General features: G+C 35.7%; 1 protein-coding gene across 1 annotated transcript in view; it reads right to left on the bottom strand.

Annotated features, from left to right (window-relative positions):
- The window catches only part of LRPPRC (leucine rich pentatricopeptide repeat containing), an 89298-nt gene that overhangs the window by 35523 nt on the left and 37210 nt on the right, over window positions 1-16565 (bottom strand). The window contains exons 16-25 of the mRNA XM_012926245.2: window positions 16109-16166; window positions 15077-15183; window positions 14782-14859; window positions 14399-14443; window positions 13988-14101; window positions 12941-13071; window positions 12180-12265; window positions 10589-10796; window positions 2472-2596; window positions 1580-1686 (exon numbers count right to left, since the gene is read on the bottom strand). Coding sequence (XP_012781699.2) covers window positions 1580-1686; window positions 2472-2596; window positions 10589-10796; window positions 12180-12265; window positions 12941-13071; window positions 13988-14101; window positions 14399-14443; window positions 14782-14859; window positions 15077-15183; window positions 16109-16166 — 1059 coding nt within the window. The remainder of the gene's footprint in view (window positions 1-1579; window positions 1687-2471; window positions 2597-10588; window positions 10797-12179; window positions 12266-12940; window positions 13072-13987; window positions 14102-14398; window positions 14444-14781; window positions 14860-15076; window positions 15184-16108; window positions 16167-16565) is intronic.

The following is a 16565-nucleotide window of genomic DNA, read 5'->3' as shown; positions in this document are numbered from 1 at the left end:
TAACTTTTAATATACCTACTATGACAAATTCAGTCATTAGCAGTCAATCCTTAAAGAGACTGTCACACATTGGCAAGGCTCTGAAGTAATTAAGAGGCAGTACTCTTGTGTCTGTTCAAGTGACAGCACACACCTTAGGAAAGCATCACACTGTGAAGTGTGTGGCATAAAAAAAAAGACAACACAGCCTTTATTTGTGAAGGGGAAAAAGAAAGTCACTGACTGTTTAGGAAATGTGCAAGCTGCTACACACACATTACATGATTGGGTCTTAAAGACAGACACTATATCTTCTTTTAAAGAGCAGGAAGCTCAGGAAGACTTAGTAACTTCTCTATTCTCGCCCAACTGGTGCCTTTGCTTCCATTATGTCCTGCTTAGTACAGAATTGAGACACACGCCTTTCTCCTGTGGGGCCCCTTTGCTTTTATTTGAAAGCCCAAGCTTCATATTGACTCTGATTAGCGACACCAGGTCCACAAAAGAAAAGAACTCAACAGGCAGCCAGCTCCCTTCATTCTGGGTGTCAGAAAATATAAAGCACATTCCAGAAAACACAAACGACACCTGAGTTACAGCAGCAACCACCCAGGATGTGTACATCCAGCCCTTCTTTCTCATACCTTACTTTTCTTTGAAAAATATGAGAAACAGTAACAGTTTTCTAGGTTGTGTGCCTACACTTTCAGTTTCCTAGCAAGCAGTCACTCATTCACAATACAGCCAAATAACAATTCTACGTCCATAGGCACTTTTTGGGGGGGGGGGGGAAACCCAGAGTACACATATGGTAAGATCCAACAGAATATGATTACTGAAATAAGACAGTGGTTTTAATTGCAAGAAATAAAATTTCCCAAGGTGTCTGGTCCATCTTTGATGAAATGTTTTGTTAGGGGACACAGAACTGTTTAACAGTGAAATTAATCATAATTTGGACAGACTTTGGGGTTGCCCTTTACCTTATCAATTCTAGTAAGGAAAATTTCAGTAAAGCCCTGATAAAAATATACTAATCCCAAATAGGCCAGGTTTGTCACCTACCATTTTCCATAAGCTGCTTACCATGGTTTAAAAAAAAAAAAGAAAGAAGAAGAAGAAGAAAATTTAAATTAAATGCCAAACAGTAGCAGACAGCACTTGTTTGGCTGATTAACTTGTAGACAAGCATTACAAATAAATCTGAGCATGGTTTGCAGCAAATTAAATTCCATTGCTTTTAAGAACAAAGAATTCTTTGGCAAAGAGGATTAGCAACTTTACACCCAGGAATGCCAGTTTAATTTAATTGTTCCACAATCCAAGATTTAATATGCAAATAGCATTTTGATATATAACAGTGAATTTAACAAAGTGAGGAAACAAATTGAATATACAACCAGACTGCCTTTTCTGAACTGTAATTATATACAATAAAGAAGCTGGCCGAGTTCTCCCCCAACCCCCATTATTGGGACAGAATTCTATTAACATGAAATCAGAACAAGTGTAATTAAAGGTTAAAAATTTAAATGTATTCTCATTAAGAGTATAAATAGCTGTAAAATTAGACGACAATACTTTAAAAAAAAAATCACACCTCAATGATCTTCTTGGCCTCTTTGTAATTTCCTGTTTGCAGGAAGGCAAAGAAGAGATCATACAGCATTGTCATTTCACCTTGTTCTTGGCTCACAAAGTCCATTGCTATGCAGAAAGAGAAAAAACATACATATTAGAAAAACAGAACCAGAAACATAGTATTATATATGTTCTAATCTAAGACAAGAAAACTTTATCTTACAGCTAAATACTAAGAATAATTCAAAGACTATAGTTACATCAACCAATTCTGTCAAATTCTTTATCTAATGGCATACATGCATGACATTAACAACCTAAGATGAGCTTCAGAGAGAGGGTAAAAAAAAAATTCACAAGCAAATCACAGAGAAGTCCAAAAAGACAGGCAACCTTTCAAAAGTAAACAGTCACTAAAAATCAATCAACACTGAAAAACTGCAGGATATTCTCTAATGCAGAAGTGTTTAACAAAGTTTCCCTTGATGGACTCATCTTCCATTGCACTTTCTCTTCTCCACAGCATATTGTCATTAAAATAAATAAGCAAAAAAAAAAAATTTTCCAGAGGCCAGCAATGGGGCCTAGTGTTACTTGCAATACAGGCGTCCCCCGTAAGAATACCAGTTTGATTCCTTGCTGCTCCATTTCCTAATCCAGCTTCCTGCTAAGGTGTACAGGAGAGCAACAGAAGATGGCTCCAAGTACTTGGGCTTCTGCCCCTACACGGGAGATCCGGAAGAAGCTCCTGGCTCCCAGCTTTGGTCTGGCCCATCCTTGGCTGTTGCAGTAAACCAGAAGATGGAAGAGCTCTGTCTGCCTTTGCAAGTCCTTCTCTGCCTTTCAAATAAGTAAACTTTAAAAACAAGTAAAGTCCAAGTACATTATAACTTTTTGGAAGGTTGACTAACCTTTCTGAATTAGGTCAGTCTCGCCTTTCTCTATTAGTTTACATAAGACATCATGAATCCTTGGGAGTATCTTGTACTTCACATAGCAGTCAATGGCAGCTTCCAGAGCAGCGGTCAGGTCACCCCTTGAAAACATAAAAAAACTCGCAATGATTACAATATACCTGGTTCAGGTTAGGCTCTCAATAACAGTTTAGGGATGCAAAATAACCAGCAAAAGTATAAACAACAGCCTTTACCTAAAGTTAAAACCCACAAAGACAAAATAGAAATAAAAAGAGAAAAAATCTTATAGAATCAATTGAGAATATGTACAGCATTAGCTATTCCTGTTATTTTTTTTCTGCTTCATCTTTCATTATTCTCATTGCTAAAAATGTTAATTGGAAAGAAATACTTGGAAAAAAAAGATTCTGATATGATTTTACAGTCAATCAGATTTTACGCCAGATATAAGTTACTATAAGAACACCAGATTATTTCTCAGCAAAAACAACTGTGAAATATTTTTCCAACTACTTAAGTCCCTTTAGGTCTCTCAACAACTTCAGCTTTAGGAATCTTCCTTAAACATCCACTGACATCTGTTCAAGTTCTTTACAACTTTATTTTATAACATTTTTCTTCCTGCCATCTTACTACATAAACAAGGAAATAAACTCAGCTTTTATATCAACAGGAACTCACTAGTGCTAAATGAAGATATTGTGCATCAGACGAATTCTGGGAAAACTAAACATTTTTCCCTAGAAGGCAAGATACTAAAAATTAGTTCCAGTTCTAAAATCAAGGTTTATTTTATATGATGATAAATGCAAATAAAGCATAAGTTAGTTTCTTTAAAAAAAAAAAAGTGAGAATATACTGTCATGGATATTCAAAAAGTACTTTTATTCCCTCCTGAGAGGTAAATGACAATACAGAAACAGTTAAGACCCTGAAAGAGTTATAGAGATTATGTGATCCAATTCTACTTTGGATCTCTAATTCTGAAGACATGAGGAAACTGAGGTGTCCAGAGAAGGACTGATTTGCCTAAAGCTACGAGGTGAGCTGAGGAAGGCCCTGACCTTCCCACTCTCTGAAGGGTACACCTAATTAAATGCTATGCTCTGGAAAGCACTGTTGTTTGAATAACTTAGTCAGATGGTAGAAGACTTTTCAAAGGCCAGTGTGAGACACATTTAAAAAGAAGCATGATCAGAGATGCAGGCCAAGGTACAACTAATGACAACCCTTGTAGAAAACAGATTTCTCGGGTATGTGGAACAGCTTCAAATCGAAGAAAGTCTTTCAAAATCTTCTCTTATGAACCTCAGCATTTTTGTCCATTATATAAATGTTATGTTGTTCCAGACGGAATTACTGTTTTATCTAGATTACAATTTTAAGCTGTACTAAAAAAGTAAAATACCAGGAAGAAGCGCTAATTTCACTGCAATAATACTGACACTGTGAAAACGAGCCTACCCTGAGGGAGCGCTACCTTATCCCCTGACTAAGCCCTGTTTACAGTGCATCTTCTGGCACCCCACCGAGTCATTTGAATTTTTGTCATTTGGGGTGAAGACTAAATTACAGGTTAATTTCAAAACGGCAAGTAGAAGTTGCAGGCTAGATTACTGTCATACAAGAGAAATGCTACAGTAGCTACCACATATGATATAAGACTTCATATAATCAGTATTTTCACTTAAACAGAAAAGTACTACAAAATTCTCAACAGCAAAAGCAAAACATAGATTTTTTTTAAAGCAGCTGATGAGTTTTTTCAAATCAATTCATAAACTAGAACTGTATTGTCTCATTTGTATTTCCCCTTCATTAAGTCAAAGTTATCAATAAATGAATATTTGTTCTGTCAATCAAAGCTACATGTTAACAGTCTTTGGCCTCTAAATACATGTTTCTAAAGAGTATACATGCTTAGAACAACAGGAAAGGCAAAAACAAAAACATAAGTAATTCACACTTAATAATTTGTTAGTAATTTTAGGTACCAATGCTACTGCTCTTAGGGTGCAACAACAGGAATTAAAATCCTGTAATGAAACACTTCATATAATGTGAACTCTTAAGATAGAAATGAACTAAATGATGATTGGGTTCTTTTTAATTTCCTGTTATTTCCATGGTGACTGATTTTTATAACCAGGGAGAAGGTGTTCTGGCACCACAGTTGAAGCTACTGTCTACAACACAAGCATTGCATAACGGCAACAGTTCAATTCCCACGTGTGCTCCATTGTGATTCTGCTCCCTGCTAATTAGCCTGGGAAAGCAGCAAAATATTGGCCAAGTACTTGGGAGACTTGGACGAAGCTCCTGGCTCTGACTTGCCCACTGTGCCCATCTGCATAGTGAACTAGAAGAATCTCTGTCTCTCTCTGTCATTCTTTCAACTGAGGTATGGCTTTTCAAAAAAAAAAAAAAAAAAAGATATTTACACTCTCATGTAATTTATGTCATCATTACTCCTTCCTATTAAAGTCTGATGACCAAGGTGACAGAAGTGAAAGACACGAGAAAAGTATCTGGAAATCACAACGCTATGAAGAGTTGCTTACTTACAATACTATGGAATTCAATCTCAACTGATATGTAGCATACACAGTTCAGCTGTAGCAATGTGATACATTTCCACAAAAGGTGATGAACAGCAGATTATCACACTGACTAAACTCAAGGACATTTGGGTTCTTTTCTACTTCTAATACTATACTTTCAGGTATCTGCTTACTGGATTCATCTACTACACGTTTTGCATCACCAAAAAAAAACAAAGCCATTTCCATTAGGTAAGATGAAGGAACCCACAAGAGCAACAAAATATCAAAAGGAAAAGGGTAGAAGACAAGAGAAATGTGAGACAACGCCTGACCCATCCCCTATGCGAATGCTCTGTGACGTCCTTTGTTCACTAGAAATGATTTAAAATACTACTTGGAAATAACAATAATCCTTTGAAGAAATCTTGTTGTTAATTCTGCATTCAAAACTTTGATTCCATACTGATTTCAGTAGACAGGACTGATTCCTATAACTTTGTACACATTTTTAAAGTCCTTTCCTGATAAAAAAAAAAATGCAGTTACTCATTTCCATAAATCTCAAATAAAAGTCAACTGGGTATCATCTTCAACATACGATGATATCTAAAATAACCCCTAACAGACGTGATGTTTTCAAAGACCAGATGTCCTCCTCGAAATAACAACACACCAGAAGGGCATTTTCATTGATAAAACTATGCTGACAAGAACATATTAAAAGAACATATTAAAACATATTAAAACGGTTGCATCTTAATTGGTAAAAAGTAGCGGCTCAAGCTTTACCAAAATCCTAACAGCTTACAAAATAGAGGAAGAACTGAGGAAGATTCTAAAATGTTACAAGCACACGTACCAATAGGGTGGATCTAGTAAGTAATTTGAAAACATAAACACAAATTTGAAGCGTACATGGTCAGTCTAAGGTTACCTCTTAGTGTGGTCCTTAGCATGCAATTAAACAATGTCATATCAACGACAGAAAACAAGCCCTGGGGAGAGGTGAGCTTGCTGGACTTTCATTCACATAAAGCAACCAGATCATAGAAACAACTATTTCAAGGCACCAGCAAACAAAGCAGTTTTAACAAATTTTCTAAACTTGTAACTGTAAAAAAATTATGGCATGTTTCAAACAATTTTGAATTAAGAAAACAGGAACAACTAGCGACAATTATCTGGCCACCTGGCCAGTGACAACTATTTGGCCACCTATCAGTGGCTTTAAACTTAGTCTCTCTTTTTTTTTTTTTTAGATTTATTCATTTTATTACAGCCAGATATACACAGAGGAGGAGAGACAGAGAGGAAGATCTTCCATCCGATGTTTCACTCCCCAAGTGAGCCGCAACGGGCCGGTGCGCGCCGATCTGATGCCGGGAACCAGGAACCTCTTAACCTCTTCAAGGTCTCCCACACAGGTGCAGGGTCCCAATGCATTGGGCCGTCCTCAACTGCTTTCCCAGGCCATAAGTAGGGAGCTGGATGGGAAGTGGAGCTGCCGGGATTAGAACCGGCGCCCAAATGGGATCCCGGGGCTTTCAAGGTGAGGACTTTAGCCGCTAGGCCACGCCGCCAGGCCCTAAACTTAGTCTCTTTACAGTAAATAACTTTTCAATGCAGGGAGTATAGTTAAGCAGTAATGAAATCACAAATATTGATTTTTAATTGGAAAGTGTTTCAACTTTAAGCATCAACTGCTAGTGAAGTGGTAATTTACCTAAAAGATTTCTGATTGAAAAGCTCTCAAATCTGAAATCACTAGGGAAAAAAGAAGAAAGTGGAGGGTGAAAGGAGCTTTAAAAAGGGAACACAAAAACCAAAAAACAAAGCCAACATTAAAAAAAAAGAAAAAGATCCGTAAATGTATGTTTGGTACGGTAAGAAATCATTTCAGGAGAAATCACAATCTTCACAAGAACTACTCTGCTAAGAGCATCAGGCTTGAAAAGAATTTTTTTTTTCTGTTCATCATCTATAAATGAAGAATCTTCAAGGAGACTGGTGTTGCAATTACAACTAATCCTCCCCAAAAAATTAACTGTGTTGAAGGCTTTGTAATTTCCCTAGGTACAATTTAGCTGTCACTTACTTTAAAATTTACTCAAACATGCGTTCCGAACAGCACTAACTTCACATGTCAAGTGCTTTCCAGCCAATTGAGTCTAAACTGGAAGTCGGTGTTAAACAACTGAATGATTAGACAAGATAGCTCATTTCCCTGCTCTTTTGTTCAGAATAAAATGCCACATTTACATTATCAGGCTCAACAGGATTTTCTGACAGAGGGAGAAAAACCCTACTGCACACTGTCCGTACTAAGCACATGAAGCCTGTCATTTACCAATCATCCTTCAAAAAGCAATAGCCATGAATGTAACTTAATTACGACCCAATGATCCTTGACGAAAAATCATCTTATCACTGTCCTGTCCCCCTAGGGCAAATGAACCACATTTTGTCCTTTGGCACTGATGATGGTAAATTCTTAATTGCAATAATGGAGTAAAAGAGCCAAACCTCCTTAATTTCCTTTCAGCATATAAAGAGTTTCACTCTAGAAGGCAAGCATTCCCATAAATAATAAAAGTATCCAGTACAAATGAAGATGCTAAAATTGAAGGGGACTGTGTATGACAGCATAACTATCATTTAAAAAACATTTATGTACCATATTATAGTAATACAGTGAGTTTCAAAACTTATACTGCCACAGGCTCATTTTTCAGAAAACTCTGACCTTGATGAAAAACCCAAGATTAATTTAACTAGAATTCGGGCAGGATTATACATATACAAAGTCCATGATGTCACTTAAGTGAAATGCATATGTGCATGCACAGATTTTAGCACAAATTAGTGCACACACACATATATCCTTAAAGGAAAACAGAAATTAAAGCTGCTTTGATCATTTTCACTAATATAATCCAGTTAAACAGCTTCAGTTATTTTTCACATTCAATAAGACCAAACTGGATTAGCTATATAATGAGCAAATTTGAAATGGCATATTTTTTTCTGCTTTTAAATGTAATGCCCTAGATCATGTTAATTTCATTTTATTTTCCATACATGAAGACTAATCAAAAGGTCTCTTAACTTATTCTAAAACATTTCTTTCTTCTCTAATATGAAGGAACCCTGTCATCTTTACAGGTTGAGCATGTTTTCAATACGAAACCTCACAGTTGCAAAAGAAAACGTTGAAAATAACATTCATTCAGAGTATCTGTAGACATTAGGCTACAGTGTCACAATGTATCACAAGTTACACATGAAACTGTCTCACTCCACCTATTTCCTTTCTGTTCAGGGCAAAAATTAGCTCTTTGAAAAAAAGAGACACAGGTTTGCTTACCAACTTCTTTAAAAATCTAACCTTTAAATATGTCCCTGTTTTAATTTTCCTTGGCAAATGAATCAGAAAAAAAAAAAAACGGAAATATTTCCACATTCCACAAAGCTCTTCTATAGTCTTTACTATGAACTGACATAGTAACACTCCTGTGTTTCACCCAATGGGTGCAAAGTTGATTCAAAATTAAAATCTGGAAGTCAATCTCACAGATCTGCTTAAGTACATTATGAAAGGGAGACCCTCTTTGCAGTTTTCAACAATGACATGACAACCCTTTGAATAAAAGAATGAAGACTTATGATGTTCCTCAGTATTTTTAAGTTACCCTAAATCTGAATAAATAGCTCAATCACCAGATGAGCTCAGACCTGCTGAGGACAATTATATGATATTACCAGAGCTTAAACGTACTTAATCAAATCAAATACATGTGGACTTTTCGGCAGGCTAGAATAGTTAATCCCCATACTTGTCCTAAGCCTGCATTAATTAGCTCTCTTCCATCAACAGAAGAACCACAACCTTAAAAAGTTTCAAAGCCAATGTTTTACTCTAGCAATTCCCCTGGCTAGAAGTAGTACTACTGCTGCTCCCAGCAATTTTATAAATATGAAACTTCCTTAATGTCCTTTATGCTAGATGTAACTGAGAAACCTTAAAGAGGCTGCATCTGTAACATGAAGATAGCAAACAGAAAAACCAAAACCCCACAGAAACAAAAATAACCAAATAAAATAGAAAGAAGTAATTCTTTCAAGTACGTGAAAACAGTGAGAAAACAATTCCAGAAAAGATAGCAAATGAAATTAAGGACAGCGTGAGCTGAGGTCTACCAACACCTGACTGCACACTGCACACACAGAAGCGCAGGGCTGCCTCCAGGTTAACCACTGAGGCCCAGGCTGTTTCCATTTCCCTGTGGCTAAGCTCTCCTGCTTCCTGAGCCCTATCTGCAGACCCTTTTCGAAAACTTGATGTCTCTCTGCCTTCAAAGTATTTCTATTTGTGTGATACTCCTCTACCAGACCTCATTTTCATTGTCAGTTATCTTACTTTTGCCCAATAGTGCAGGAGGGCCTAATTCTTCTGGGCACTGGGCCCACTTCTTTCAAATCCCTTTGCAGAGTTCCACATGCAATTTGCAAAGAAAGATGGTCCTTTAAACAATCAAAAAATTCTAGTAGAAAGCATATTAATTATAGGATTTCTATATAAAGTTGGCTGTGAATATGAGAACCCAGTAACTCAGTAATTGTTTGAATCACCAGTTCTTTAAAAGGATTGTGATGTCGAGATTGTGGAGGTTAACATTTGCCCAATTACCTAAGTTGGTAACTGTTCTTGACTGGAGGGCAAAGAATGTCCTCATGTGTACATGTTTATGTTCTTTGTATACACATATTTCTATGTAAAAGAGATGTGTTTTATTTTATTTTTAAATCTTAAATTATTCATTATATTCAATATAACCACTAGTAAATAAAGGAAAAGTACATAGTTTGGGGAAAAACATGAGAACTGTTAAAACATAAGTAGACTACAAACTGCATTTTACCATGGAAAAGATGACAAAGTGGTAAGATCTTAGAAACCAGAAAGCAAGCAAACAAACATACAAGGAAAATATAACAGTATTTAACCATCTTACTGAAATGTCTCATTCATTACAAAAGATTAAGTTGCGAGATTGTGTTATAAATAATAAACTGGGCATGTCAATGGAAAAACTTTCAAGCTAAACAAATCTGGCCAGATCAACAAATTTTATCTTTGCATAAAAAACATAATTTCTGCAGTATTTACTAAAATTAAAATAATTATATTTATAGATGTAATTAAAATACCACATAGAAAGAGGAACAGCAAGATGTTTCTATATTTAACACTTGCACAGGAGTCAAGCTATACCATCAAAAGACCTACAGGATTCTTCTTTCTTACATTAATAATCAGGTTGAAAACTAGGGGAAAAAATTTGATTCATTTGTATTAATATTATCACATTCTCCTACCAAAACTCAACAGAGACCATTTCTTTGAGAAGCTGGCCACAGAGCAGGTAACCTACTCCACATGATCCTCCTATACTGGGGCAAATAAATTCAAGGTTTTTGCTGTCAGACTAGTAACAAAATAAAATACACAAATATTTACATTCACTCATTCAACGCCAATATTTGAATTTACACATTAAATTAACTTACTTTTCCAAGTATACAGTGACCAATGGGGCGCTGATATTGGTGGATGGCTTTGCTAACCCTAGCGTTACGATGGCTTCATGCAACTGTTTTACTGTTTCAATTTCACCTCTTAGAGCTGCGCCATTAAGGATGTGGAAAAATGACAAGACTGTTGCATCTTTGATAAGAACATCCTTCTCTTTCATCTCCTTTAGAACGTTAATAGCATCTACAATGAAGTAACACAAAAGACCCTTAGGTAATTTCATGTAGGGAAAACAAACTGCTATTAAAACAGCATTTCAAGCCCAGCAGGAATGTAAATTCTAGTGTATAATGCCGATTTCAAGTTAATTACTACTTGCATTTCTAAACGAGACTACAATTATAAATCCACAATAGCATGGTTTTATCATTTCCCTGCAACTTTGACTACAAATTATAGATAGGGACTGTGTGCCCACTCTGCACCACATAACCCTGTACGGTCTGCCCTATAGCTGTAAGATCCTCCTAAATGGATGCTTTTATCGTTCAGAGCTAACATCTGCTAAATCACACCATTGTTTCTTCAGCAGATGGCTTGTCAGGAGGCCAGATAATAAAGATGTGTTTACACTGTATATACAGCCAGACTAATGGTCTGATACCGATAGGGTCTGTTTGCTATGTCGATACTAATTAGCCAAGCAGAGCCAATGAAAGCTTTCCAAAAGACTGCATGCTAATACATTACATTCATTAAGCTTCATTAGAAGGCAGAAACAAATATTTTAGGATTTGGAAGAAGTGCATTTTTATAATGATGTTCTTCATTATTACACAGACAAAATGTTTTGACCATTTTAGAAAAAGCAATTTTTAAAAAGCACATTAATCCTTAAAAATGATTTTTGTGTTAGAAAAGGGTTCCTAGGAAAATTTCAACGTTCACATACAATGTTTCCTCCTTATAACAAAATTAGCACAGTCTTTTCAAAATACAAATGAAGGCTTAAATTTTAAAAATGAAGCCAAATCAGAAAGTCGTGAAGTAACAAGCAGTAAGAATATATATTATCAAGTATAATTAGTTATGTCAAATTTAACAGTCTCAAAATTGAGACTATAGCATATGCAACTCAGCTATATAACTAATTTTTATATGATGCGTATACCAAATCCCTTTAAAAATCTAACAAAGGTGTTTATTTTGTCAATGTTACTAAAATGTGACAGAAACACTTCTGCAAAATTCAGATTCTTATAAATGAGATTATGTTTATAGATTTTATGTTCAGCATTCAGATCTTCAGCAAAAACGAAGCCATTAGTAAGGCATAAGCAAACCGTGCCATAAGTCATGATTTTCAAACTCAATCCAAACAGCAATGCTAATAAAAACTAGCTGTAGAAATGCAAAAAGCACTGAGCTGTGCAAATGTAAATGACAAGCTTGCCAATCCATTAAAACTAATGGCCTACACTGTCCATGCAGCTTTGGTTGGATTCACATGCAAATTTGTATGCAAAGCGTTCAAGCACTTTGCAGGACATGATACACCATTCATACCAATTCCCGAGTTAGTCCAGTGCCAAGATACCTGCATCAACAACCTCCTTATGTGCTCACCTTGCAGCTTGCCATGCTTTGCCAACACTTTCACAAGTCCTACATACTTGCTGGTATCAAGGACAGCAGAGGAATCCAAGCGGTCACTAAAAATTAAAACTTATGTTGAAAACCAAATCACACACAAACACAAAAAACCCTAAAAGTTTACCTTCTATTCATTTTAACATATCACAAAAGTTCATCAGAAGATCTGAAGTGTATTTAACATTGGCCTCTATACCTACACTTTATTTTTGAAGCCAAATAAATTTATATGAAAGTAATGTGATTAACAGAGGTAAAATCTAATACTACATAAGAACTACATCATCCCACTCACAATGAAGAACTCTTTGGCTTTACAGAAGTGATTCTAACTTCCATCAGTAACACTCAAACAGCTGAAAACACATATTTTTATGCTAAAACACCAGGATGGAAAGCCAAATACATCTGAGAAATGGACAGAACTTTGTTTACAGTATTGAAAGGAAAATGGTAGGAAAAAGTTATCACCACCACTCTTGTAACAATCGAACTGCCAAAAATCCTTGGCTGTATGAATCAGGGTGAGTCTTCTCATACTTAAAGATACCTTTGCTGAAAATAAGCCACAACTGGTCAAGAGCCTTTCATTATAATATCTCAGGAACACTAACAACAAAAGCATTCTATTAAAAATGCATTATGAAAGATTGGTACAAATGAGTGGAGGTGAACACCAAGGACTCCACATCTGCATAAATGCTGACGACCTGTTTCAGTGTCAGAGTACTCACAACTCCTGCTTCAAGTTCAAGGACTCCTCTGCATTATCATGTCGACAGCACAAATTTATTAAAGCAGCATAGCCACCAATAACCATGTCTGATTCGTATTTTTCCTTTAATTCAAGGGCTTTTTGCATATTCTGAAGTAAAGGACAGAAGAAATTAACAAAGGTAAATACGTCATATCTGTGGCTTTTAACATTCACAGTCTAGAAGAAGTTGATACTTCAAAAATGTTAAAAAAATAAAAATGGTTCCTTGCTATCAACCTGATCCTGCATCTCAGTAGTTTTATTCACCCTTCCAAATGCAAGCAAGTTATACTTTTGTGTGGTTTAAAAGACTTATTATTAATGATATAAAATTTCTAGATTAGAAGCAGATACTACTAAAAAGTTCTCTAGTCCAGCTTCACATCAAAGTAATGTGAAAAAATGTTTTAAAATTCTATAGTACTATTTTACAATCCTAAAATCAGTTATGATTTTTTTTCCTAAAACCATAGGCTTATGACCAAATCCTACTGAACAGAAATTGAAAGTCTTGTGATAGCCCACAAATTGCAAACATACTCTAAAATGCAGACAAAGTACAGCTGGATGCCTGCTGAAAAAAGGCAAGAGACCCTTTATCTCAGAAAGAGCTCTTTTCCAGCAGGAAAATGGAATTTCAATCCCTGCATTAACAACCTAATAATATTTGACTTGCAAATGACTACGGCATGTATCAGTTGCTTGACAATCTAGATATGAGAGACCGGAGCCATGGCTTGAAAGGACATTTGGCATGTATGATAAACCCATCACGGCTGCTACTATCATTCACTTTGCAGAGTATTGTAAACAAACTACAGAAACCCGAAAACATGCCATTCAAGGTGTAGCTGAAATTAGTTAACCTTTCATTTAATTGCATTCCTCACAAGCGTGATATATAATAAAAAATGCTAAGAATTATAAATATTATATTCTGCTTTGCTTTTAGCTATCTATAAAGATTCTTTTTTTTCTTTTTTTAACCTCCATAGCCTATTTGAAATATTTAAACATGTTTTACCTCTTCTGAGCAAAGCACCAATATGAGCTGCTTTAGGATGTCTCCTGCAGGCTGATTCTGGGCTTTCAGTCGTTCAAGTGTAGACTCCAAATCAGCTGATGTAGATTGCACAGTCTAAGGAATGCACAAGGAAGAAGAAAAACTTACTATGAAAATAAAATGCACACATCGTCACAGTTCCCTTTGAATTTACCATTCTAAATGTCCTAAATACTATCGGAGATATTAACCTGGATATTGATGGATGGACTCCAGGAATTAATGAACCTCTTAAGTGTAATTTCTCAGATGTGTTTCATGCAGAAGAATTGAAGATGATAAATGATAGAAATCATTGGGTTTATAAAGACATAATCTAAAACTTTCCCTGTGGTTGTTACAGACTGTGAATTCATTCAAAAACCTACTCACTTTTCGAGGGTCTATCTTCTCTCTTTCAACCAACAAATTAACATCCTAAAATTGAGATTTAAATTAGTACAGAATTATAAAAGAATCATGAAAAATATATTAGCAAATGTCAAAAGCTATTTGGAGGTTTCACCTCATTTTACGGCTTCTTTGCATCAGTCTACAGAAACTGTTCTTTAATAACCATACTATAATTAATGCTTTAAGAGTATACTTCAATATATAAACAGTATGTACTAACAATCAATGTTTTAACGATTGTCACTGTAATAAAGCTTTGTAGGCCTGAAGAATCATATTTAAATTTAACTTTAACATGTAACAGGCTTTTATTTGTACATCACTCACTACATAAAACTGCTTACTGTACCACACAAACAAACCTTAATCAATTCAGGAACATGGTAGCTATCCAGTAGATTACGGACGCCTTTGTAGATATTTTCAGGAATTTTTACATTCTGTGAGAAGATAAAGAAGAGGGGGTGAAAACAACCCTGGGTTTTAGACAACTAAACTGAGATTTGTCTAACAGAAATTATTTCAGAGATAATTTAAATCTCTAACACTTGCATGTCATTGAGAAGTGGTCTGGTTGTACTTAAAAGCAGCAATTTCAAATCTAATAGATACATGTCAGGCAGGACAGGCATTATATAGCAAAAAATGAAATGGTACCATCTCCTTCAGCTGATGGAAGTATTGTCTCAAACGCTCCTCCTTGGCCTGTACCTCTGAGTCACTCATGCTGTCAATCAAGTTATAAAGAAAATAGCCAACAGCTTCTGTGGAAAAAAAAAAAACAAGAGAAAGCATTCCACTAAAATTACCGAGACTGTCATGTTATCAAGATTAATTTATAAGAAATCATTTTGGTGTGAGATGTCACCCTGATGAGAGGCTCTGAAATGGCAACAATGATCACTGAGGCATAGAGATTATGTGGTTTGGAAGCACATATCTAACTGGTGAGTGAAAGGAATATTAATTATTTTCAGACCAAGTGACAGCTTTTCAGGACTGAATCTTACTTCAATCTATTTTTTTCCACCACTCTGTGACAGAAGTGGTCCTGCCAAAGGCCTGACTCTTTTCACCATCAAAATCACAAACAGTGAGAATACACAGATGCCGTCACACACTTCTACACTAATTCTGGGGGGATACTATTTAGGAAAACATGTAAAACTAGAAAAGATCATTGCGTTGAGTATAGAAAGTTATATAATTTTAACAGGCAGATACAGTGATCCTGTGGAGAGCTACCTATTAGCCAATGAAAAACGAGGATTAACAAAGATGTTTTCTAACAACAGTAATTTTCCTATGCATTCAAGCATAAAATGTATAGGGCCACAGGTTAATATCTAGGATAGGAAATTTGAACTTTCAAAATGGGTACCTACTTCTAGAAAACTATATATTCCAAGCTTCATTATGTGAAAAATGAAACTCATTAAGTGCCAAAATAATGAATACTGGGCCATGAATTCTATTTATGTGGGAAAAATCCACATGACCTTTATCTTGTTTCATATGTTTAAAAGCAAATGCCTCACAGATCTCAAAACACTGTGATTCTCAGCATAAAGATTTATAACCAAATGTTTTCAAAAATAAAATGTTTGCTGCTATAAATCCTCCTAACCCATCATTACCCAGAAGAATGGATTTGTGGATAAGTTACAATCATCGAAATGGAAACGCTACCCGTCGGTCCTGGAGGCTCCTGGCAATAACGTCCATCCTTGTACAGCAATTCTGTTATCTGGGAAGACAGGAAAGTCGCGCATTGCAACAAGAGACAGAAACAAGAACAAACACAACCTGAAATTGAAGGCTTGAAATGATAAAGCCTCTCCCCAGTAACGTATCAGTCTATATCACAAGAATTCAACTCCTCCACCCGCCAAGGAGAGTGTTTTAGTTTTTAAATAATAGGTCTGTCAGCTAAAAAAAATAACAATAAAAATAAACCCACGACGAAGGAAAACATGCATGTTCTCATGAAGCGTCACAAAGGAAGCCTCTAAACCAACTCACTTACATATGATTCGGAATAGGAATCACCAAACAGTATTATTTCTCATCAGTTTTTGGTCTTGTGGAAACTGGACCAGTTTCCTACAGCTATAAAGTTATTTTATTTATTTATTTATTTGAGAGG

Source organism: Ochotona princeps, chromosome 8 (genome assembly GCF_030435755.1).
Source record: "Ochotona princeps isolate mOchPri1 chromosome 8, mOchPri1.hap1, whole genome shotgun sequence".
Taxonomy (NCBI): domain Eukaryota; kingdom Metazoa; phylum Chordata; class Mammalia; order Lagomorpha; family Ochotonidae; genus Ochotona; species Ochotona princeps.
The sequence above is the reverse complement of the archived record's forward strand: the minus strand, read 5'-3'. Positions and strand labels throughout refer to the sequence as shown.